This window comes from Bos indicus x Bos taurus, chromosome 29 (assembly GCF_003369695.1).
Source record: "Bos indicus x Bos taurus breed Angus x Brahman F1 hybrid chromosome 29, Bos_hybrid_MaternalHap_v2.0, whole genome shotgun sequence".
NCBI lineage: Eukaryota > Metazoa > Chordata > Mammalia > Artiodactyla > Bovidae > Bos > Bos indicus x Bos taurus.
Window position 1 is genome coordinate 49,780,831 of NC_040104.1, and position 25,685 is coordinate 49,806,515.

The 25,685-nt window shown below is 40.3% G+C and overlaps 1 protein-coding gene across 4 annotated transcripts in view; it reads left to right on the top strand.

The window, feature by feature from the left end:
* DEUP1 (deuterosome assembly protein 1) overlaps nucleotides 1-25,685 on the top strand; it is a 141,731-nt gene that overhangs the window by 38,774 nt on the left and 77,272 nt on the right. For 3 of the 4 annotated variants that reach the window (XM_027532311.1, XM_027532314.1, XM_027532312.1), the window contains exons 5-7: nucleotides 4,332-4,466; nucleotides 10,941-11,054; nucleotides 14,906-15,148. In XM_027532311.1, coding sequence (XP_027388112.1) covers nucleotides 4,332-4,466; nucleotides 10,941-11,054; nucleotides 14,906-15,148 — 492 coding nt within the window. The remainder of the gene's footprint in view (nucleotides 1-4,331; nucleotides 4,467-10,940; nucleotides 11,055-14,905; nucleotides 15,149-25,685) is intronic. The other variant, XM_027532313.1, reaches the window with a different exon arrangement.

Here is a 25,685-nt window from a genome sequence, read left to right on the forward strand (position 1 = left end):
AGAAGCCTGCTTGCAGTTTGGTAGATAATGTCTCTCTGGGGCTGCGATTGCCCCCTTCTGGCTCTGGCTGCCTGTCACCGGAGGGGGATGGTCTGCAGCTGCCTATCTCTGTTCAGTCCTTTGTTCTGTGAGTGGGCCTGGCAATGTCTTAGGTTAGGGCTTTTCGCGTGGTAGCTATCCCACGGTCTGGTTTGCTAGCCCAAGTTAGTTCGCTCTGATTTCCCTCGGGGCATTCAGGCCCGGTCCTTACTCTAAGCAATGCAGCCCGCACCTTCCTGCCCAGCCCCCGCTTGCTAGTGCAGGCGTCTGCGCTGCTTCTCCGCTGGGGGAGTTATCGTTGAGCTCGTGGGGAGTTACCGTTGGGCTCATAATCTGTGGGGTTTAATTATTTATTTATTTTTCCTCCCTGTTACGTTGCCCTCTGTGGTTCCAAGTCTCACCACAGACTTGGCAGTGAGAGTGTTTCCTGGTGTTTGGAAACTTCTTTTTAAGACTCCCTTCCTGGGACAGAGCTCCATCCCTACCTCTTTTGTCTCTTTTTTTGTCTTTTATATTTTTTCCTACCTCCTTTCGAAGACAATGGGTTGCTTTTCTGGGTGCCTGATGTCCTCTGCCAGCATTCAGTAGTTGTTTTGTGGAATTTACTCAGTGTTTAAATGTTCTTTTGATGAATTTGTGGGGGAGAAAGTGGTCTCCCCGTCCTATTCCTCCGCCATCTTAGGACTGCCCCCCGAATTGATGCTTTTGAACTGTGGTGTTGGAGAAGACTCTTGAGAGTCCCTTGGACTGCAAGGAGATCTAACCAGTCCATCCTAAGGGAGATCAGTCCTGGGTGTTCATTGGAAGAACTGATGCTAAAGCTGAAACTCTAATACTTTGGCCACCTCATGCGAAGAATTGATTCATTGGAAAAGACTCTGATGCTGGGAGGGATTGGGGGAAGGAGGAGAAGGGGACGACAGAGGATGAGATGGCTGGATGGCATCACCGACTTGATGGACATGAGTTTGAGTAAACTCTGGGAGTTGGTGATGGACAGGGAGGCCTGGCGTGCTGTGATTCATGGGGTCCCAAAGAGTCAGACACAACTGAGCTACTGAACTGAACTGATGTCATTTTTTCTAACCAGAAAATGATACCTTGTGGCAAACGTGCTTTTGTTGCTGCTAGTTCACTCTACTGCTTCCTTCTTTGAAATTCTTCATTTATTTATTCTCTTCACAACCTTATTTTCCTAAAATACCTTAAGGATACGTTTTACAACATTTTGCCTTAAAAAACTCTGGCAAAACTTTCTTTTGAAATTGCTTCCTTTTTTAAAATGGTGCGTTTTCTTTTCCTTCTAAAATTAAAAACTATAATTATATATATATATATATATATATATATATTATATGCATTTGAGATTTATTCTTCTGGAAAGGTGGAGTCAATGTACTTTCCCCTATTCCTCCTGCTAAAGGCAACTAGAAATCCTGGACATCATTTATAAAACAACATAAGACTGAGAAGTGGAGAGGAAAGACAGACCAACTAGGACCTTGGGTCCCAAGGCAAACATGGTGTTGAATTCCTGGAATTTCTTTTTGCCTCTCATACCATAGACTGGATAACAGAGAAGCCTGCAGGCCTGACTCTCCAGTGGGCACAAACAAACCAAAAGAGGAAGAAGGCCTCTTCCTTGCAACTGAAAGACCTGAAGAAAGACAGCCTACCAAGATTAAACGCTTTTTGATAATAACTGCTTGACTCTAGCCAAAGGGCACAGAAAAGGACTACAGCTGCAAACCAACTTCACCAGCAGACCCAGTAGACAGCCTCGGTTCCGCCCTCGCCTTCTGTAATGAGGTAGTCCAGGCCCCAGCCTCAGGGGAGTCAGAGCAGACTGAGTGGAAACGCAGTCCGTGGTGTCAGGGGCGACCGTAGCAGAACCTGGGCTTCTCTGTGCCTCTGCTGGTGGTGCAGCATCCTTCTCTCTGCAGTGGCGTCTAGGGAAGCCTAGCGAGGGTCTGGACACTCACCGCCTCTGTGGTAACAGGGCTCCTTCCCTCACCACAGTACCGCTGAAGGCCATGTGAGAGGCAGTCATGTGGCATCTGTGCCCCTTTGGTCAACGTGGTGCCAGTGAAAGATGTGCAGATCCTGAGCTCCCACTCCCACTCAGCAGTAATGAGGAACACTGACCTCCTCCCAGTTACGAGCTGAGGCCAAGTGAAGACCTGGACTTTCAGTACCACAAGCAGCAATGAGGTGCCGTTCCACGTTTTCCTGCTGGAGCATTGCCAGAAGAAGAATGCTAAAACACAGGATTTCTATAAACTGTGGATTCACATCACAGTACCCCAAAATGGTTTCAGTTTAAAAAAACTCACTCATCATAGCAAAAACAAGGAAGATCTCATCTTGAATGAGAAAAATCAATTAAGAGACACCAACACTGAGTTGATACAGATGTTAGAATTACCTGACAAGGAGTTTAAAGTAGCTGTTATAAAAATGCTTCAGTGAACCATTACAAACATGCTTGAAACAAATTAGAATGTTTTAGCAAAGAAAACTATAAAGAACAAGCAGCTAGAAATTTTATAACTTAAAAATACAATAACCAAACTAAAAACTTCAATAGATGGGTTCAAAAGCAGAATAGAGAGGATAGAAGACATACACAATGAGTGAACTTGAACATAGCACAATAGAAATTACCCAATCTGAACAGCATATTAAAAAGCAACCAAGACAAGCTAGACAGGATATTGAAAAGCAGAAACATTACTTTACCAACAAAGGTCTGTCTAGTCAAGGCTATGGTTTTTCCAGTAGTCATGTATGGGTGTGAAAGTTGGACTACAAAGAAAGCTGAGCACTGAAGAATTGATGCTTTTGAACTGTGGTGTTGGAGAAGACTCTTGTGAGTCCCTTGGACCGCAAGGAAATCTGACCAATCCATCCTAGAGGAAATTAACCCTGAATATTCATTGGAAGGACTGATACTGCAGCTGAAGCTCCAATACTTAGGCCACCTGATGCAAAGAGCTGACTCATTGGAGAAGATGCTGATGCTGGGAAAGACTGAGGGCAAGAGGAGAAGGGGGCAACAGGGGATGAGATGGTTGGATGACATCACTGACTCAATGGATATGAGTTTGAGCAAACTCAAGGAGATAGTGAAGGACAGGGAAGCCTGGTGTGCTGCAGTTCATGGAGTCGCAAAGAGTCAGATATGACTTAGCAACTGGACAACAACACAGACGTTTTGTTACCAATAGATCTACCCTAAAAGAATAGCTAAAGGAATTTCTCCTTGGTAAAAAGGAAATGATAAGAAAAAGTTGGAAATGTGAAAGCATGGATAAATGCAGTAGATTTTACTTCTCTTGAGTTTTCTAAATTTTTTTACAACCGAAGCAAAACTTATAATAGTAGTTAAAGTAGTTTTTAATGTACACTGAGAAAATAGTTAAGATAATAATGTCAGAAATGGGTCTTGGCAAAGAGAAGTAAGATTCTAAACTTCACTTGAACTGTTAAAATGTCAACACCAGGAGACTGTAATAAGCTATGTATGTATAATATTATACCTAGATCAATAACTAAAAAAGCTAAACAAATAAATACATTCAAAAATAGTTCAGTTCAGTTCAGTCGCTCAGTAATATCTTTGCAGCTTCTTGTGAATCTATAATTATTTCAAAAGAAAAAAGAAAAACAAATTTTGTAAACAGTTATTTAGAAATTTCCTAACAGATGTTGATAGACTGTGCTGCTTTTAATCTATTATTTGAAGGTAGAACAAGAGAAAAAAATTATAGTCTAAGTTATAACAAGAATTACTTATAGGAGAAAGATTATATCAAGCTTTATATTTAATTTTATTTAAACTTACATAGACGTAAGTGTGTTTGTATTTTTTCTGTTAAGTCCTCCGTTTCCTTAAAAAGAAGTGTAAGTTGGTCATTTTGTAGATTGAGTTATTGAAATTAAAATTGTCAACACAAGATGGCACTAAATAAAAGAAAAAAAAACTTGGTTGTTTTCAATTGTGAGCTTTTCTATATATGGTTAAGATAAAACTGAACAAAACATTTTATCAAGTGAATTGTTGTTAAACTGTGCAGTCAATGAAGTTCCAAATTTACTTGAAAACTGAATTGTGTTCAGCTTCAACAATTTAGTTTTAATAACTGGTTCTATCTTCTCTAATTGGAACATTTAAGCTTTATTGCATTTCCTAATCATGACTTCAATTTTGAAAGAGGGATGCAAGAGAACTATCATGAAATCAAGTTAGAAATAACCAGTAGTAAAATGTTAGCATTCTCTATTATTTACAGTTTTCCAAACTAACTAACAGCTTTGAAAAACTGAGATTACACCAGCTGAAACAAAATAAATTTCGACGAAAAGAAGTACCACACCTCAAAGAAGAAATGCCCTTTGAACTGAACAATTTGAACCAGAAATTAGAGGTAAGCTGTACTGTCTTAGTTTATCCCTGTATGTATTAAGATTGGTTTTGTTGTTGTTGTTGAGGGCTATTTGTCTGCAGAATGCACAGTGGCATGTACCACTGAGGTAACAAAGCACCATTAGAAACCTGCTTCCCATTGAAGGTATTTCCTTAGTGCACCTTCCTTCAGGCACTTAGTGAATTAAAACATCACTTTGATTTATACATCTTTTATACATATCAGCATTTTGGAGAGCAAAAAAATGTTCAAAGAAACTGCAGCTGTTGAGTGAAATTGAAGGACATCCCTGGGGTCAGTTAAAGTGAGTGTCTAATAAATCTTTTAATGGCTATTTAACTATTAGGTACTTAAGTCCTGATGAGGCCTCATAGCAATTTTCAGAACAGAGTTCTGAAATTTTTGGAGTTTCAGGACTTTTCTTTAAAGAGGTAGTTTCACTCCAATATAGCGACCCTGTGTCACCCAGAACTCCTAAAATCTCAGTCCCTAAAAAGGTTAACCATGTCATAGAAACACTTATTTCAATCCCCTTAACTTTCCAACCTTGGAAAAAATAAATAAGCTATTTTTCTTCCCTGTGCCCTTGTGCATTCCTGCTACTGGCCACGTAACAGCAAATAGAGTCTACTGTGAATTCCTTTTCTAACCTTAGCTAAATTCCCACTGTGGCTCAATTATTGTTTTCTAATTGACCTCAAATTGACCCCTATCATGTTATCCCACTCATTTTTTTCCCCCTCCACTGTTCTCAAGCCCTAAACAATGGTTTCTCCCCACAGCCAGCCAATGATTTCAGTTTTTTCTGCTTTGTTCATAGTTCATGGCTCTCTATGTCCCTGATAGCTCATCTGGTAAAGAATCTGCCTGCAGTGCAGGAGACCCGGTTCAGTTCCTGGGTCAGGAAGATCCACTAGAGAAGGGATAGGCTACCCACTCCAGTATTCTTGGCCTCCCTGGTGGCTCAGATGGTAAAGGATCAACCTGCAATGCAGGAGACCTGGGTTCAGTCCCTGGGTTGGGAAGATCCCCTGGAGAAGGGAAAAGCGACCCACTCCAGTATTCTGGCCTGGAGAATTCCACGGGCTCGCAGAGTCAGACACGACGGAGCGACTTTGACTTCACTGACCGTGCGTCCCAATCACCCAGGTAGAAACCTCTTAGGAATCCTTGATCTGTTCCTTTCTTACTCCCATTCCAGCCCAGATTTGCCCCTTTTCTGTGTCTAATGCCTCTTACCTCTGTCTTCCTCCTGTCATTGTCCTGTTTTATACTTCTTCATCTTTGTCATCTAACTCTTCAATTAACAGCCCTTCTCAAAATTTTCCTCCAAAATATTTTTCAGAGCAGGAAAAAAAAAAAAAAACTGGAACCACAGCCCTAAAACCAGCCTATTGCAAGAATTTTGTTGGAAGTGTTTGGTTTTAGTTTTTAAATTCCTGTAAATTTTATATTGTACTACATAAGGAACATACATTTTTAAAAATATAAAGTTACTACCACTAAGTAAGGATGGCCCTCTAGGAAAATGCACTATGTATAACTCCCTACCTCTTGCAATGGTGTAACTAGACTAATTTTTAGAATATTCTGGTCTCATAGAAAATGCCCAAAGTTTGTGATATAATATACACAGGCTTTCACTGAAAATGCAGTTAAATCACTGACTCTTCATTAGATTGACTTCTCATGGGAATTAGTGGGAGAACTACATTCATATAAATTGTTCAAACAAAGAAAAAGCCTTAAATTAGTATCAAGTACTTTGTGCACATTTTACATTTAGAGATCTAAATATGTAAAATGTACCTCTGAAATTATAGGGGAAATTAGTAGCAAATATGTGATATATTTGTATTTATACAAAATTTTTTAAGCATAATATGTCAATACAGTTTCATCTATATCATAAAGGAAACACTTCATGTACCTGTCTTTGTTTAGAGGCAGCTGAAAAATTAATGTGTAGGAGATGGACTGTTCCAGTTTTAGCCTACATCTAAGCATGTTTCTCCTTTGGGACAAACATTTAATACACTGATACAGTGATTGAACAGTGGGAAACAGCTTGCTCCAGTGAAATAACTTGACAGTTTACAACTTAAAATAGGGCCTGCTTGTCTCGCTTATTTGCCCTGTGACTGTTGGACTAGCTGATGACCTCACAGAGATTACATTTTTCACCAATAAATGGGGGCTAAGATTATCTTATAAGTGACATTGTGGTTATGGAAGAGGAAAATATGTTTGTGTATGTGTGTTTAGGCGCTCTCTGAAGTATCTGGGGTAAAAACACATGAGGTCTGAAAGTTGCCTTAAAATACTCCAGTGAAAAAGGTAGAGATGAGATACAGATGGTCTGACTTGACAGGAGTTAAACTGGGTGAAGGGTACATGGGAGTTTGTTTTACTCTCTGCTTTTATATAAGTATGAAAATTTTCATAAGAAAAAGTTAAAACTATCTTTCAAATGAAGGTTCATAGAGTCCTTGACCTATAGTAATCACTAAAGAAATGTTCATTCTACCTCTCAAGATTTAGTAGAGGGATTAAAATATATTTTTAACAATGTAAATTCTGCTATAAACTGATTTTAATGCCTCTGATCCACTCTCAACCATAAAGACCCAGAAAACGTTTCTAGCCATGGAGAACTTAATCTGGAGGGTTAGACAAGTGTACAGACATGCCAGAACTGGACCCTGGGCTGACATCTCCAGTCTCTACAAAATTCTTACAGTCTCTTTCTCAGTCTCTGCATGGCCCCATAACTACTGGGTAGTGTGTGGTTGAAACCAATACATCTAAGACCAAGAAAGCCAGGACTATTATAAGTACCAGCTGACATGTTCATGATACACATTTTTATCCCTGTTTGGCCTCATTCTTGGCCTCATTTCTACCTGTTGTAGAATTTGTAAGGGAGAGATTGATGTTCCTGCCTTCTCCTATAGCATGCTGGGAAATGTGTATTTTCAAGATTGAGGTTGTTGGGTGTATGTATTAGTATTATTGCATTTATATCTATAAGTATTAGTATTATTGCACAGTTCATATATTATTGCAAGATATGAACTGTGCAAATCAACCTTAGCCACATTTTGACTTCTGACTCCAAAAACTCCTTCCTAAATTAAACATTTTTAATAATCCACCTTGTATTGATTTGAAATGTTAACCTATTTTTTTTATTAGAGCCTAGTTTTATAAATTTGTCACTATTTCTGAAGACCCTGTTTTCATGTACCTTATTTAAAACTGTCAAATGTCAGAATCAAAGTCAGTTACTTTAAATGAACTGTCTCCATTTATCTTAATACATATAGTCTATTTATCAGGGTATTATTATACATTTAAAACAGGGTCTGTCTATAGTTCTCCAACTTTATTACCCCCACTCAATTTCAGGTCACTTCTAATTACTGTAAAAGCCTACTCATTTAGTAGTGAAGTCTTCCCTCACTGATTATTTGGGAGCTTGTGGATTTATAAAATGAAGATTTCCTCCAAATTCTTTAAAATCATTACTCTGTAGAAAATGTGAAATGCCATATTCTCATTTTAAACAAGATATAGCTTTCATTCTCTAAATTAGTCTATGTATTTTCCTGCATAGCCAATCCAGTCATTTCAGCCATCTTTGAAACACCACCAATCTCTCAAAATAGTTCAAATGAACTGTTTTCTAATTTGACGTATCATTGGAGACGGCTGAGAGAATTGTGGCGTCATCTGTATGGCTTTTATGTGGCACTGTTATTGTCCTAACACTGTAAAATCATTTGTTTACATGTACATTTCCCTACTTTATTATGTGCACGTGTGCTCAGTCGTGTCTGACTCTTTGTGACCCCATGGACTGTAGCCCTCCAGGCTCCTCTGTCCATGGGATTCTCCAGGCAAGACTACTGGAGTAGGTTGCCAGCGCCCTCCTCCAGGGAGTCTTCCTGACCCAGAGATCAAACCCGCATCTCCTGGGTCTCCTGTATTGGCAGGCCGATTCTCTACCACTGAGCCATCTGGGAAACCCTTGGTCCTTGTTTTTTGCTTTTTTTTTTTTCTTTCAAAAATTTGTTTCTTTTAAACGTGTATTATTTTTAAATCCTCCTCTTTCCCAGTACCTGCTGGACACTAGATGCTTAATACTACTGAACTGATGATTGGAAACATCCATATGTTCATGCCATGTATCTACATTCAGTAATATCTCATATGGACTCAGTAGCTATAGAGTTTGTTTCCAGCCGTGTTATTTTCTTTGCAAAATTTAGTGAGAAATGTTTATATTTCTGGAAATACTAATACTGTGCTTTTCTTTGTACATTCAAGAAATGTAAGTGGTGCCTGGCACTTTGTCAGGCACTGTGAGCAATATAAAAGTAATGAAATCTGTAGTACTTAGTCTTAAGTTGCTTACAGCCTGAACAGAAAGAGAAGATACAATGGCCAGCCCTAGGCACAATAGAGAAAATGGAAGTTGCTCATTCGTGTCCAACTCTTTGCAACCCCATGGACTATACAGTCCATGGAATTCTCCAGACAAGAATCCTGGAGTGGGTAGCCGTTCCCTTCTCCAGGGGACCTTCCCAACCCAGGGACTGGACCCACGTCTCCCACACTGCAGGCTGATTCTTTACTAGCTGAGCCACCAGGGAAGCCCAAAGCTGTGAAGTTTTCTTCAGGGTCCCCAAAGCCACATCCTTTTGTCTTGTAAATCTGTGAACAGATAATCATTCTCCATGAAGACACAACCTGAGCAAAAGTATGAAGAACTGAGTGTCGCTTCTTTCCCAGCTCAGCCCAGTTGGTTCCGCCTAAGTAATGCTTAAAATTATCCAAGCCAGGCTTCAGCAATACATGAACTGTGAGCTTGCAGATGTTCAAGCTGGTTTTAGAAAAGGCAGAGGAACCAGAGATCAAATTGCTAACATCCCCTGGATCATCAAAAAAGCAAGAGAGTTCCAGAAAAACATCTATTTCTGCTTTGTTGACTATGCCAAAGCCTTTGACTGTGTGGATCACAATAAACTGTGGAAAATTCTGAAAGAGATGGGCATGCCAGACCACCTGACCTGCCTCTTGAGAAACCTGTATGCAGGTCAGGAAGCAACAGTTAGAACTGGACATGGAACAACAGACTGGTTCCAAATAGGAAAAAGAGTACGTCAAGGCTGTATATTGTCAGCCTGCTTATTTAACTTATATGCAGAGTACATCATGAGAAATGCTGGGCTGGAAGAAGCACAAGCTGGAATCAAGATTGCTGGGAGAAATATCAATAACCTCAGACATGCAGATGATACCACTGTTATGACAGAAAGTGAAGAACTAAAGAGCCTCTTGATGAAAGTGAACGAGGATAGTGAGAAAGTTGGCTTAAAGCTCAACATTCAGAAAACGAAGATCATGGCATCCAGTCCCATATCTTCATGGCAAATAGATGGGGAAACAGTGGAAATAGTGGCTGACTTTATTTTGGGGGGCTCCTAAATCACTGCAGATGGTGACTGCAGCCGTGAAATTAAAAGACACTTACTTCTTGGAAGGAAAGTTATGACCAACCTAGATAGCATATTGGAAAAGCAGAGACAATACTTTGCCAACAAAGGTCCATCTAGTCAAGGCTATGGTTTTTCCAGTAGTCATGTATGGATATGAGAATTGGACTATAAAGAAAGCTGAGCACTGAAGAATTGATGCTTTTGAACTGTGGTGCTGGAGAAGATTTTTAAGAGTCCCTTGGACTGCAAGGACATCCAACCAGTCCATTCTAAAGGAGATCAGTCCTGAATATTCATTGGAAGGACTGATGCTAAAGCTGAAACTCCAATACTTTGGCCACCTGATGCAAAGAGTTGACTCATTTGAAAAGACCCTGATGCTGGGAAAGATTGAGGGCAGGAGGAGAGGGAGACAACAGGATGAGATGGTTGGATGGCATCACGAACTCAATGGACATGGGTTTGGGTAGACTCCAGGAGTTGGTGATGGACAGGGAGGCCTGGAATGCTGCGGTTCAAGGGGTCACAAAGAGTTGGACATGACTGAGCAACTGAACTGAACTGAACTGAAGGGAGGCCTGAGACGGTGGTGGCTCCGTTCTTGAGAACAGATTGCTCTTGGCTTCCCCTGAAAGCCACAGGGGACAAAGTCACTAAATTAGCCCAGGCCCCACCCCTCACAAACAAGGTAGCAGGTTTGGTGACTGAGTATAAAGAAAGGAAAAAAAACTTCTGGTGTCAGCTTAGGAAATAAAAGGAAGTACTGGTTGATGCAAAGAATTGTGTGAAACTCCATTATCAGTAACCAGTATTTGTTACAAGAAAAAAATTCTTAACAAAATCCTTATTTTTTAAAAAAATGCAGATTAAGTTCCATACTTTTTTCTCAGAACAAAGGTGCAAATGAAAGGTCTTATGTATTGTGCTTTAAAATGAATCATTTTTTTAGCTTCTATTTCTCTCTCTATTAAAGGAATTTAGAGCGAAGTCAAGAGAATGGGACAAGCAGGAGATACTGTATCAGACTCATCTGGTTTCTTTAGATGCTCAACAGAAAATATTATCTGAGAAATGTAATCAATTTCAGGTACGTTTTCTAATACTGTCTAATACTAAATTAGAATAAATTAGAGGTTAACCACTATTACTCTCTTTACCGTTCAGCATGTAATCTTCTACAGATAGAAATACCAAGCAACGGAAAATCACCAGAGTAGGTCCAACGCCAGGTAGAGTTACAGGTGCATGAAATATAGTTAATGACTGTATATGTCCCAGAAGGTGGTGCTTTAAAAGTCTCCATTGTTATTATGTCATTATATAGCATGTTTTTGCATGCCTGTGGGGTTGGAGAAGACTCTTGAGAGTCCCTTGGACTGCAAGGAGATCCAACCAGTCCATTCTGAAGGAGATCAGCCCTGGGATTTCTTTGGAAGGAATGATGCTAAAGCTGAAATTCCAGTACTTTTGCCACCTCATGCAAAGAGTTGACTCACTGGAAAAGACTCTGATGCTGGGAGGGATTGGGGGCAGGAGGAGAAGGGGACGACAGAGGATGAGATGGCTGGATGGCATCACTGACTCAATGGACATGAGTCTCAGTGAACTCCTGGAGTTGGTGATGGACAGGGAGGCCTGGCATGCTGCGATTCATGGGGTCGCAAAGAGTTGGACATGACTGAGCGACTGATCTGATCTGATCTGATGGGCAAGTCATTTACGTTTAAGAAGGCTTGGTCCCTGCCCCCTAGTACTTTACAGTCTAGACACAGAGATAATACAGGTACAGGTCGACAGATAATGACAAGTGAATGGAAAGGATTCAGATCCTTTCAGCGGTCACAGGAATGAGAGAAAAATTTGAACTGAGATAGTCAGGAAACATCCTCCAATAGGAGTGGAATGAGGCGTGGACCTTGAAAAAGGGAGGTATTTTGAGACAGGAGAGAGTGTATTCGGGGTAGTGGAAATAACGAAAGCAAAGTCACTGAGGCATGAGAGCAGAAGGCAAGTTCCCAGAATAGGGGGTGGGCCGGCTGGGTGGAGGGCGCGTGGGAGGCGGGGCGGCGGCGGGAGGCGGGGCCTGGGGGCTGGTGCGGGTGGTAACCGAAAGCTTACCTAGGAAGTTGGAACAAAATAGAAAGCCCAGAGATAAATCCATGCACATATGGACACCTTATCTTCGACAAAGGAGGCAAGAATATACAATGGATTAAAGACAATCTCTTTAACAAGTGGTGCTGGGAAATCTGGTCAACCACTTGTAAAAGAATGAAACTAGAGCACTTTCTAACACCATACACAAAAATAAACTCAAAATGGATTACAGATCTAAACGTAAGACCAGAAACTATAAAACTCCTAGAGGAGAACATAGGCAAAACACTCTCTGACATACATCACAGCAGGATCCTCTATGACCCACCTCCCAGAATATTGGAAATAAAAGCAAAAATAAACAAATGGGACCTAATTAAACTTAAAAGCTTCTGCACAACAAAGGAAACTATAAGCAAGGTGAAAAGACAGCCTTCAGAATGGGAGAAAATAATAGCAAATGAAGCAACTGACAAACAACTAATCTCAAAAATATACAAGCAACTCCTACAGCTCAATTCCAGAAAAATAAATGACCCAATCAAAAAATGGGCCAAAGAACTAAATAGACATTTCTCCAAAGAAGACATACAGATGGCTAACAAACACATGAAAAGATGCTCAACATCACTCATTATCAGAGAAATGCAAATCAAAACCACGATGAGGTACCATTTCACGCCAGTCGGAATGGCTGCGATCCAGAAGTCTACAAGTAATAAATGCTGGAGAGGGTGTGGAGAAAAGGGAACCCTCTCACTGTTGGTGGGAATGCAAACTAGTACAGCCACCATGGAGAACAGTGTGGAGATTCCTTAAAAAACTGGAACTAGAACTGCCATATGACCCAGCAATCCCACTGCTGGGCATACACACTGAGGAAACCAGAATTGAAAGAGACACGTGTACCCCAATGTTCATCGCAGCACTCTTTATAATAGCCAGGACATGGAAGCAACCTAGATGTCCATCAGCAGATGAATGGATAAGAAAGCAGTGGTACATATACACAATGGAGTATTACTCAGCCATTAAAAAGAATACATTTGAATCAGTTCTAATGAGGTGGATGAAACTGGAGCCTATTATACAGAGTGAAGTAAGCCAGAAAGAAAAACACCAATACAGTATACTAACACCAATACAGTATACTAACTTTCTATATATGGAATTTAGAAAGATGGTAACAATAACCTGTATACAAGACAGCAAAAGAGATACTGATGTATAGAACAGTCTTTTGAACTCTGTGGGAGAGGGAGAGGGTGGGATGATTTGGGAGAATGGCATTGAAATATGTATAATATCATATATGAAACGAGTCGCCAGTCCAGGTTCGATGCACGATACTGGATGCTTGGGGCTGGTGCACTGGGACGAACCAGAGGGATGGTACGGGGAGGGAGGACGGAGAGGGGTTCAGGATGGGGAACACATGTATGCCTGTGGCGGATTCATTTCAATATATGGCAAAACCAATACAATATTGTAAAGTTTAAAAATAAAATAAAATTAAAAAAATATATTAGTACTGTAAAAAAAACAAAGTTTATTCACGCTAGTAAGATGCTGTTTTGTTTGTTTCTTATATACTTCTTTTTCATTCTTTCTTTAAGTTACTTGAATATGTTATACGTGTTCCCTGAATTCACCAGCACAAAATAATCTGACAAAAGTGCTAACCTCATCCTCTACTCCATTCTTATCCATTTAATACAAACACTAAACAGCTAGGTGTTTATCTTCACATAATTTTTCTTTTGTTTGTACACATATGAAAATCTTTTTGGATGGAAATTATATATGTTTCTTTTTAAAAATTCGCCTTTTTACTTAATAAGCTATGGATAGCCTTTTGAGTTATTGCTTAATTATATTTCAGAGTATTTAGTATATATATGTGTGTGTATATACATATATATATATCATATACACCATAGTATATAGTAGATATACCATAATTCTTTCAAACACTTCTTTATTAATGAACACTCAGGTTGTTCCCAGTTTTCTGCTGTTACACAGTATTGTAACAAATGTCCTTGTATAAACATCTTTAAATACCAATACTCTCATTTTGTTAAATAAAAATCTTGGAAATGTTTGTTGAGCCAAAGGGTATGTTCATTCAAATTTATAATAAATATTAGATTGTTTTATTTAAAAAATTATAGCAATTTACAATTCATGAACAGCCAAAGACGACTACTGTCCTGCCACCATGGAATATCAGTCTTTTGATTTTCACCAGCTTGAGAAACTGATAGTTATGTTGGCTTGCTTTGCTTTATGTTTCTCTGGCTGCTTGTAAGGTTGAGCATCTCTTTATGTGTTTCTTAGCCGTTTTCATTTCCTGTTCTGTGAATTGCCTGTGCACAAACTTTGCCCACTTTTCTTTTCTGGTATTTGTCTTTTTCTTATGATGTATAGAAGTTTTTGTACTTCGGGAATTACATGTGTTATATGTGTTGACAACTTTTTTCTACAATCCAGATTTGTTTATTTTGTTTATTTTTGGTCATATAGACATTTTCAACTATTGTTAAATTAAATCCATACTTTTTTCCTCTTTTTCATATCTTCTATATTTTATTTTTTGCTGAATAAGAATTTTCTACCCTACTCTGCATCTTTGCTCTGAGATTATAGAAATACGACTTCTCTTTACACCATCTGAAATTGAGGTTTTAGAATAAATACAAGTCTGAATTATGAAGGACAGAGCTTCGTTATTTAATAATATATTTAAAGATTTTTTCTAAATTTTTTCTGTCACTCTTGAACTTTATATATAAGCTTAGATATTCCCCGCTTCACTGACACAGGTTTCAAATTTCTCAGAAACAGGCACAAAGTTACCACACTCAGCTAAATGGTAAGAAACAAAGCATAGAAGACAGCAGCCCTGAAATTCCACGGCTGGTATGTGAACCGGATTCGACTTGCGAAACCAGTGAAAGAGATGAATTCATTATTGAAAAATTAAAGTCAGCTGTGAGTGAAATAGCACTAAGCAGGAATAAGTTACAAGATGAAAATCAGAAGCTCTTACAAGAACTGAAAATGTACCAAAGACAGTGCCAGGTAAAGATTTATTTATTTTTCAACTGATACTGCCCTGGGTTATACAAATGATGACTCAATAGGTATATGGATTAAAAAGGTAATTTTTTTACTACACATGTAAATTCAGTTCACATTTCCTCTTTATAAGTAATTCTTACTTGATGAGTGAATTTAGTGATCCTGTGCGTACTGTCCCCCGCTAGGTGCTCTTGGGATCTTCAGCAATGCAGTAGGAATTACCAGCACAGTAGGTCAGGAGTCTCTCACAGACCTCTGTTCCTAAACACAGTGGCTCTTTAGCCACTCCACACCCTCTGAACCCACTGTTCATTCTGTGACCCTTGTGCCTCTGACTCTCAGGAAACCCTTAAGGGTTTGACCCTCTAATCACCTCGGTGAAAGGCATGCAGATCACTCCCTGTGATTTATCACTGTTAGGTTTATCATCAGTTCAGTTCAGTTCAGTTGCTCAGTCGTGTCCAACTCTTTGTGACCCCATGAATTGCAGCACGCCAGGCCTCCCTGTCCATCACCAACTCCCGGAGTTCACTCAGACTCACGTCCATCGAGTCAGTGATGCCATCCAGCCATCTCATCCTCTGTCATCCCCTTCTCCTCCTGCCCCCAATCCCTCCCACCATCAGAGTCTTTTCCAATGAGTCAACTCTTCGCATGAGGTGGCCAAAGTATTGGAGTTTCAGCTTTAGCATCATTCCTTCCAAAGAAATCCCAGGGCTGATCTCCTTCAGAATGGACTGGTTGGATCTCCTTGCAGTCCAAGGGACTCTCAAGAGTCTTCTCCAACACCACAGTTCAAAAGCATCAATTCTTCGGCGCTCAGCCTTCTTCACAGTCCAACTCTCACATCCATACATGACCACTGGAAAAACCATAGCCTTGACTAGACGAACCTTTGTTGGCAAAGTAATGTCTCTGCTTTTGAATATGCTATCTAGGTTGGACATAACTTTCCTCCAAGGAGTAAGCGTCTTTTAATTTCATGGCTGCAGTCACCATCTGCAGTGATTTTGGAGCCCTGAAAAATAAAGTCTGACACTGTTTCCACTGTTTCCCCATCTATTTCCCATGAAGTGGTGGGACCGGATGCCATGATCTTCATTTTCTGAATGTTGAGCTTTATGGATATGATCAATGGTTTTTCCAAGGATTAATTTTTTTAACTCAAACATCTTTCGTTTTTTATTTTTGTCTCTCTCCTGGAACCACTAAGGTTATGTAGCATTCGTTAAAATTGTTCATCACCAACTTCTTACCTAAGTGTGTGCTTGATATTCGTGGCTGTCCCAGTCACTTGAGATGTTCCATGGTTTTCTCTCTCAGTCTCCATCAGATCTCCCGCCTGCAAACGTTTGGCCTCTTTCTACCGATTCCTCCGTGTCAGCCCATTTCTGAGTCCCACTCTCTTCCCCCTCAGGTGGAGATCATGGCTCCTGGTCACCGCCTGAGCACTTCTCTAAGATACTCCGCCTCAGGCTCTTCTTCCAGGGCCATTTCTCAGTGTTTGGTCGACTGCCTCCCTCCTCCTGCCGCACTGTCTGTGAGATGACACGTGGGCCTCATCCTAGCCCTTCTTTCTCCACATCCATCTTCTATGTCCCCCTTCCCCAGGCTGGCAAGGAGTCGAATACAGACTCCCAGCTTCTCCTGCCCTGCGGCATTTCTCAGAGATGCTCCCCACCCCAAAATCCGGCTCCATTGGAGGAGGGGGTGTTATTCTAATGCACAGGAGAAAGCAGATGTAAACAAGCAAGCCCAGCTAAACCACAAATACTAAATGCTGAGGAACTCATACAGTTTCTAGAAACAGAAAAGACATTGATGTTGTTTTCTCTGGCTTCTCTAGAAGGTAAATGAGACAAGCACCTCCTCTTCTGCTCTAGAGCTCGTCTGGTGTTCAGCTCACTGTCAGCCTCGCAGTGCTGGCGGAGCTGGGTTTGCGGTTCAGGCAGTTCTCACGGGCTTCCCTTCACCCGGGGCCTACTTCCCCTTTGTCTCCCGGGATAGGAGCCACCGGTCACGCCTCTGGCTCTGCATTAAAGGCAACTTATATTTACATCTTTGTAGCTGTCTTTGTCAGAGAAGGCAATGGCACCCCACTCCAGTACTCTTGCCCGGAAAATCCCGTGGATGGAGGAGCCTGGTGGGCTACAGCCCATGGGGTCGCTAAGAGTCTGACACGACTGAACAACTTCACTTTCACTTTTCACTTTCATGCACTGGAGAAGGAAATGGCAACCCACTCCAGTGTTCTTTCCTGGAGAATCCCAGGGACACAGGAGCCTGACAGGCTGCCGTCTATGGGGTCGCACAGAGTCGGACACAACTGAAGGGACTCAGCAACAGCAGCAGCAGCTGCTTTTGTACTGGTTGGATCCTGCACCAGGGTCACAGTCAATAAATGAAATTGGTTTTCTGGGTATTACCTGAATATTCTCCCCTTGTTCTCAGACTGAGGACTTCTCTTTGCCCCTTCTTGAGGTCTTTTTGGCTCTGGTCCCTAGGAATCTGTTTTCTGCTCCGACCTATTTTGTTCTGTTTTCATTGGTTTGCCTGAAACATATTTCTTCTGTAGCTCTAGTTATGAAGCTTGGTTCTACTTTTTAGTGAGATCCTGATTCTTCAAGAACATTAATTCCTTTTAATCTCTCCAAAAAGAGTTCTGTTTGGATTTATTACAGCCCAAGAACATTGTCTTTTATAGACAGAGATTCAGCTTTTGGTTCTTGGCTCACATGTGGAATAGAAATCTCTATTCCTGCCCAGTGTTCTAGGAAGAGGTTCTGTTCCCCTTTCATGGCAGCGTGACTGACTTTCTCTATAATGCTTTCCTTCATCAACCCCACTTTTCTCCTTCTCAGAACTTCATCTTTTATACTTTTCCAAGAAGTACACTGGAGAATCTTGTTAAAAGAAAAAAGGCTGCAAATGGAGGAAGTGTGTGCATTGAGAAGCATTAATAAATTAACATTCCCGGTCCAGATCACAACCCCTGCTCTCTCTGCGTGAGCACCGTAAGCCTGTGCTGCTCACCCTGTCACACTCGGGCTCCTGTGCACAAGTGAGAAAGTGCAGCCTGAGAGTGAATGCATTGCCGGAAGGTAGAGGACGTCACCTCCTGATGGCCAACGCCATGGTATCCATCCTTTAGCACGATTGTCATATTGATTGACCCTTCTAATGCATGATATGACTCATCCCTCACCCACGATTTTTACAGACTTGCAGGGTGGGAGTGGGGAGCTTACCTGTACTCCTGAGAAGGCTCTGTAGGTTGTCTGGGCTAAGGAAGGTCCATGTTAGCAGGAATAGAGACACAGATGTAGAGAACAAACTCCTGGACCCTGCAGGGGAAAGGGAGGGTGGGATAAACTGGGAGAGGAATGTTGCCATATATAAAGTACCACGTGTAAGATAAACAGCTGGTGGGAAGCTGCTGTGTAGCTCACAGAGCTCAGCTTGGTGCTGTGATGATCTGGATGGATGGGATGGGTGTGGTGGGGAGAGAGGCTCAAGAGGGAGGGGCTCCAGTATACATATAGCTGGTTCACGTTGTTATACAGCAGAAACTAACAGCCTTGTAAAGCAATTATATTCCAATAATAAAATTTCTTAAAAAATGAAAGTTCATGTCACCCACTTTGACTTTTCCTTATAAATATTTATTAATGTACTTAATTTATTAACATTCCTAAATATATACCAACAGAATAAAAACCCAACTACTCATAGAAGTCAAAATAATTATAAAATATTTTGATTGATACTTATACTAAAGTTTATAAATATAACTATCTTAATTTCCTAACTGTTCTGAAAGAAAGGTGTTAGTTGCTCAGTCCTGTTTGCCTCTTTGAGATCCCGTGGACTGTAGCCCGCCAGGCTCCTCTGTCCATGGGATTCTCCAGGCAAGAATACTGGAATGGGTTGCCATTCCCTTCTCCAGGGGATCTTCCTGACCCTGGAATCGAACCCAGGTCTCCTGCATTGCAGGAAGATTCTTAACCATCTCAGCCATGAGCCACCAGGGAAGCTGATGTTCCTTTAAATCAGTGATTCTCTACTGAGGTGATTTTGCTTCCCCAGTGACACTTGGCAATACTTGTCATATGTTAGTGCTCCACAATACAGTCTTTGGTTATCACTACAGGGAAGAGGGGTGTTATTGGCATTTAGTGGGTAGAGGTTTGGGTTGCTGCTAAACATCTAAAACAATCTCACAATGTACGAGACAAACCCCACAACAAAGAATTATACAGACCAAATTGTAAATTTTGCTGAGGCTGAGAAACCTTGCTTTAAATTTTGAAATGTTATTTTTCTCATAGACTTCACCAGTAATTCTCTAAGTGTACTTGTGATGTTTTCCAGAGTTAATGATAAATTTTGCTGTGACTGGGTTTTATTTATTTATAATCCACCAATTTCTATGAGAAAGTTTCCCAAAATTAGTTTTACAGATTTTTGTTCATGTAAAAACTAATTTATTTATCCTTGGATCTAAGAGCATTAGTAAATTTAAACATCTCCATTTTATACTTTACAAAGGATTGACTTGTTTAAAAAAAGCAATTCAAATTATTCTGGATTAAGTTTCACACACCAAAAAGTGTTATAGTTCTAATGAAAAGACTTTTGAGAAATAATTTGCTTCAAAACCTTCAAGATGTCTAAAAATTTTATAACTAAACAGATGGGCCTTAAACTTGTTTTACAAAAATTATGTTTTACCAAATGGGAATAATTAGAGGTGAATGATCACTATAACCAGTGCGTGTTTTTAGAAACAAGTTTCTCGTCTCTTTTTGAGAAACTGTCATGTGTTAGTGCTCCGCATCTTGCACATACATTTAAAAAGACAACCGTTTCAGCCTGCAGTACTGTCACTTACTGTATATAAAATTCTCTTTCGTTTACAACGCACTTTAATGCCAGCTGCATCTGAATTTCCACAGAATCACATCTTCTCACTTGTCTTTCTACAACCTTGAAATGTGTCAGCAGACACATCTATTCCATTACATGTATTTATTTTCTGTGCTGCACTACACTCACATTTTGAAAGTGTGCAATATTTCCCATTGGTAGTCAATGACAGAAATAAATTGTTCTGTATTTTTTCTAATATCTATGCCAAAAAATATGACCTTTCTTTGCTTGTTAATGTGTCATTAAGCTATTAGAGCCGCACAGTCCTATAGAAATATAATACACAAATGTAACTTAAACTTTACTAGGAGAAGGCAATGGCACCCAACTCCAGTACTCCTGCCTGGAAAATCCCACGGACGGAGGAGCCTGGTGGGCTACAGTCCATGGGGTCGCTAGGAGTCAGACACGACTAAGCGACTTCACTTTCACTTTTCACTTTCATGCATTGGAGAAGGAAATGGCAACCCACTCCAGTACTCTTGCCTGGAAAATCTTATGGACGGAGGAGCCTGGTGGGCTGCAGTCCATGGGGTCGCTAAGAGCCAGACACGGCTGAGCGACTTCACTTTGACTTTTCACTTTCATGCATTGGAGAAGGAAATGGCAACCCATTCCAGTGTTCTTGCCTGGAGAATCCCATGGACAGGGGAGCCCTGATGGGGTGCCATGTATGGGGTCGCACAGAGTTGGGCATGACTGAAGCGACTTAGCAGCAGCAGTAGCCACATTAAAAAACGTCATAAGAAATGGGTAAAATTAATATATAATAGTAATAAATTTTATTCAGCACAACACATATCCAAAGTGTTATCATTTCAACATAAAATCAATGTCAAAAAATCATTAATGAGATATTTTACATTTCTTTTCATAATTAGCCTTCAAAATCCAGTGTATATGTTACACTTGCAGCACATCTCAATTTGGATATTAAGTATCACCGGGAATACCTGATCTGTATTTAGATTTTATAAAATTTACAGTTAAAATTTTAGACTTGCATACACACACAAGTTGTTCCAAGTAAACTTGACAGTGTTCCAATAACTGAATCAAGTACCAAAGAATCATTTTCCTGAATATTTGCATCCACATTGGCAAATAATTGATTTGACTTTTTATACAAAAGCATGCTAATTTTAAAACTACATCTAACTTAAATCCCCAATTCTTGTGTCAACCCAGTACTATTGACTTTGAATTCAAAGGGATATTACATAAGTCAAAAAAGCAACTCAATTTATCAATAGCAATAAAGCTTCTTTTCTTATACTCTATAGTAAATTTACATAAGGCTGTCAATTAAAAACTTTCACATATTCCTACATGTTAGAAAAACGTGTCGAATCATTATTTATTGTAAGTTTCAGGTTTAATTTCTCTTTTCTGTGTCTCTGGATCACAAATAAGCCTTTTATCCCTTAATGATATCTCCAAATGTGACGCTTTTAGGTATTATTGTCTAATGACAGTACATAAATGACTCATTATTATCAGATTTTATAGAATTTTTGTCAGTTGTCACCCATGGTGATACTACATTTTGCTGGTCTGGAGTTAGAGCCCTCTTGTGACCCCTCTTCCCCAAGGAAGGCAGGCCCACTCCTCTACATGCAGTTTCACGTTCGATTGCTCCCTGGTGGCAAATTTGCAATGCAGGGAGCCCAGAGAATACCTTCTTAAATTGGGTAAAGTAATGCATGACATCCACATAAAGTTTATTTCAGTTCAGTTCAGTTCAGTCAGTCAGTCGTGTCCGACTCTTTGTGACCCCATGGACTGCAGGACACCAGGCCTCCCTGTCCATCACCAACTCCCGGAGTCCACCCAAACCCATGTCCATTGAGTCAGTGATGCCATCCAACCATCTCATCCTCTGTCGTCCCCTTATCCTTCTGCCCTCAATCTTTCCCAACATCAGGGTCTTTTCAAATGAGTCAGTTCTTCGCATCAGGTGGCCAAAGTACTGGAGTTTTAGCATCAACATCAGTCCTTACAATGAACACCCAGGACTGATCTCCTTTAAGATGGACTGGTTGGATCTCCGTGCAGTCTCAAGGGACTCTCAAGAGTCTTCTCCAACACCACAGTTCAAAAGCACCAATTTTTTGGCACTCAGCTTTCTTTATAGTCCAGCTCTCACATCCATACATGACCACTGGAAAAACCATAGCCTTAACTAGACGGACCTTTGTTGGCAAAGTAATGTCTCTGCTTTTTAATATGCTCTCTAGGTTGGTCATAACTTTCCTTCCAAAGAGTAAGCGTCTTTTAATTTCATGGCTGCAGTCACCATCTGCAGTGATTTTGGAGCCCAAAAAAATAAAGTCTGACACTGTTTCCACTGTTTCCCCATCTATTTCCCATGAAGTGATGGGACCAGATGCCATGATCTTAGTTTTCTGAATGTTGAGCTTTAAGCCATCTTTTTCACACTCCTCTTTAACTTTTATCAAGAAGCTTTTTAGTTCTTCTTCACTTTCTGCCATAAGGGTGGTGTCATCTGCACATGTGAGGTTACTGATATTTCTCCTGGCAATCTTGATTCCAACTTGTGCTTCCTCCAGCCCAGCGTTTCTCATGATGTACTCTGCATATAAGTTAAATAAGCAGGCGGACAATATATAGCCTTGACGTACTCTTTTTCCTATTTGGAACCAGTCTGTTGTTCCATGTCCAGTTCTAACTGTTGTTTCCTGACCTGCATACAGGTTTCTCAAGAGTCAGGTCAGGTATTCTGGTATTCCCATCTCTTTCATAGTTTTCCACGGTTTATTGTGATCCACACAGTCAAAGGCTTTGGCATAGTCAACAAAGCAGAAATAGATATTTTTCTGGAACTCTCTTGCTTTTTCCATGATCCAGTGGATGTTGGCAATTTGGTATCTGGTTCCTCTACCTTTTCTAAAACCAGCTTGAACATCTGGAAGTTCACGGTTAAATAACCACAGCTGAAGCCTGGCTTGGAGAATTTTGAGCATTACTTTACTAGCGTGTGAGATGAGTGCAATTGTGCAGTAGTTTGAGCATTCTTTGGCATTGCCTTTCTTTGGGATTGGAATGAAAACCGACCTTTTCCAGTCCTGTGGCCACTGCCGAGTTTTCCAAATTTGCTGGCATATTGAGTGCAGCACTTTCACAGCATCATCTTGCAGGATTTGGAATAGCTCAACTGAAATTCTGTCACCTCCACTAGCTTTGTTCATAGTGATGCTTCCTAAGGCCTAAAATTTGTCTATTTTGCTAATCTCTTATTTCATATTTCTTTTGTTTATTTTGGAATTGTATCTCATCTGAAAAATCTGCACTGTTTGAGATAGGAACTTTATTAAATCATCTATTTGAATATATTTTCCTACTTATTTCCAAATAAGCTAGGAATATCTGGGGCTAGTAATATCTTTAGCTCTCCTGGAGAACAATATATTATATTTAAGACTTTGGTTAAAAAAACTGTTTATATGGGACCTTATATGTCCTATACTGTCTATACAATTATAATTCTAAGCTGTGAAATACTCTGGAATTAAATCGTGGTGATACTTGCACAGCTTTGTGAATATGCTCAAATCCACTGAACTCTACACTTTAAGGGTGAATATTATGATATATCGATTATATTTGAATGAATGTTATTGATGTATAAAGAATTATTAAATGACTTTTTGAAAATATCAATAGTGTTGTTTATGGTCTTTATTCAGTTTAGTTCAGTCGCTCAGTTATCTCCAACTCTTTGCAACCCCATGAACTGCAGCATGCCAGGCCTCCCTGTCCATCACCAACTCCCAGATCCATGAGTCTGGGTCCACCCAGATCCATGTCCATTGAGTCGGTGATGCCATCCAACCATCTCATCCTCTGTCGTCCCCTTCTCCTCCTGCCCTCAATCTTTCCCAACATCAGGGTCTTTTCAGATGAGTCAGTTCTTAGCACCAGGGGGCCAAAGTATTGGAGTTTCAGCTTCAACATCAGTCCCTCCAGTGAACACAGGACTGATCTCCTTTGTGATGGACTGGTTGGATCTCCTTGCAGTCTAAGGGACTCTCAAGAGTCTTCTCCAACACCACAGTTCAAAAGCATCAATTCTTCGGCACTCAGCTTTCTTTATAGTCCAACTCTCACATCCATACATGACCACAGGAAAAACCATAGCCTTGACTAGACGGACCTTTGTTACCAAAGTAATGTCTCTGCTTTTCAATATGCTGTCTAGGTTGGTCATAACTTTCCTTCCAAGGAGTAAATGTCTTTATTAGCAGTGCCCTAAGAGCAGCCCTGCCCTCATCTTTACCAATAAGCTGCAGGTTTGTTTTACTTATTTTTCATGAAAAAATTATTTTTGAGTCTTAAATGTTCTACCTAGACTAGTAGACAAAAGATTTGAATTTTTCCATTGCAGAATCTGCCACTTATGAGCTGTGTAACTTTGGGCCAACCCTGGCCCTCAATTTGCTCATCTGTAAAAATGGAAATTTTTACAATTGTTGACCATTACCAGATGGTCAACACTGAAATCAGATTGATTATATTCTTTGCAGCCAAAGATGGAGAAGCTCTATACAGTCAGCAAAAAGAAGACCGGGAGCAGACTGGCTCAGATCATGAACTTATTGCCAAATTCAGACTTAAATTGAAGAAAGTAGGGAAAACCACTACAGCATTCAGGTATGACCTGAATCAAATCCCTTATGATTATACAGTGGAAGTGAGAAGTAGATTTAAGGGATTAGATATGATAGAGTGCCTGATGAACTATGGATGGAGGTTCATGACATTGTACAGGAGACAGGGATCAAGACCATCCCCATGGAAAAGATGCAAAAAAGCAAAATGGCTGCCTGGGGAGGCCTTATAAATAGCTGTGAAAAGAAGAGAAGCGAAAAGCAAAGGAGAAAAGGAAAGATATAAGCATCTGAATGCAGAGTTCCAAAGAATAGCAAGAAGAGTTAAGAAAACCTTCCTCAGCGATCAATGCAAAGAAATAGAGGAAAACAACAGAATGGGAAAGACTAGAGATCTCTTCAAGAAAATTAGAGATAACAAGGGAACATTTCATGCAAAGATGGGCTCAATAAAGGACAGAAATGGTAGGGACCTAACAGAAGCAGAAGATATTAAGAAGAGGTGGCAAAAATACACAGAAGAACTGTACAAAAAAGATCTTCATGACCCAGATAATCATGATAGTGTGATCACTGACCTAGAGCTAGACATCCTGGAATGTGAAGTCAAGTGGGCCTTAGGAAGCATCACTACGAATAAAGCTAGTGTAGATGATGGAATTCCAGTTGAGCTATTTCAAATCCTGAAAGATGATGCTGTGAAACTGCTGCACCCAATGTGCCAGCCAATTTGGAAAACTCAGCAGTGGCCACAGGACTGGAAAAGATCAGTTTTCATTCCAATCCCAAAGAAAGGCTCAAACTACTGCACAATTGCACTCATCTCACACGCTAGTAAAGTAATGCTCAAAAAAGCCAGGCTTCAGCAATACGTGAACCGTGAACTGCCAGATATTCAAGCTGGTTTTAGAAAAAGCAGAGGAACCAGAGATCAAATTGACAACATCTGCTGGATCACGGAAAAATCAAGAGAGTTCCAG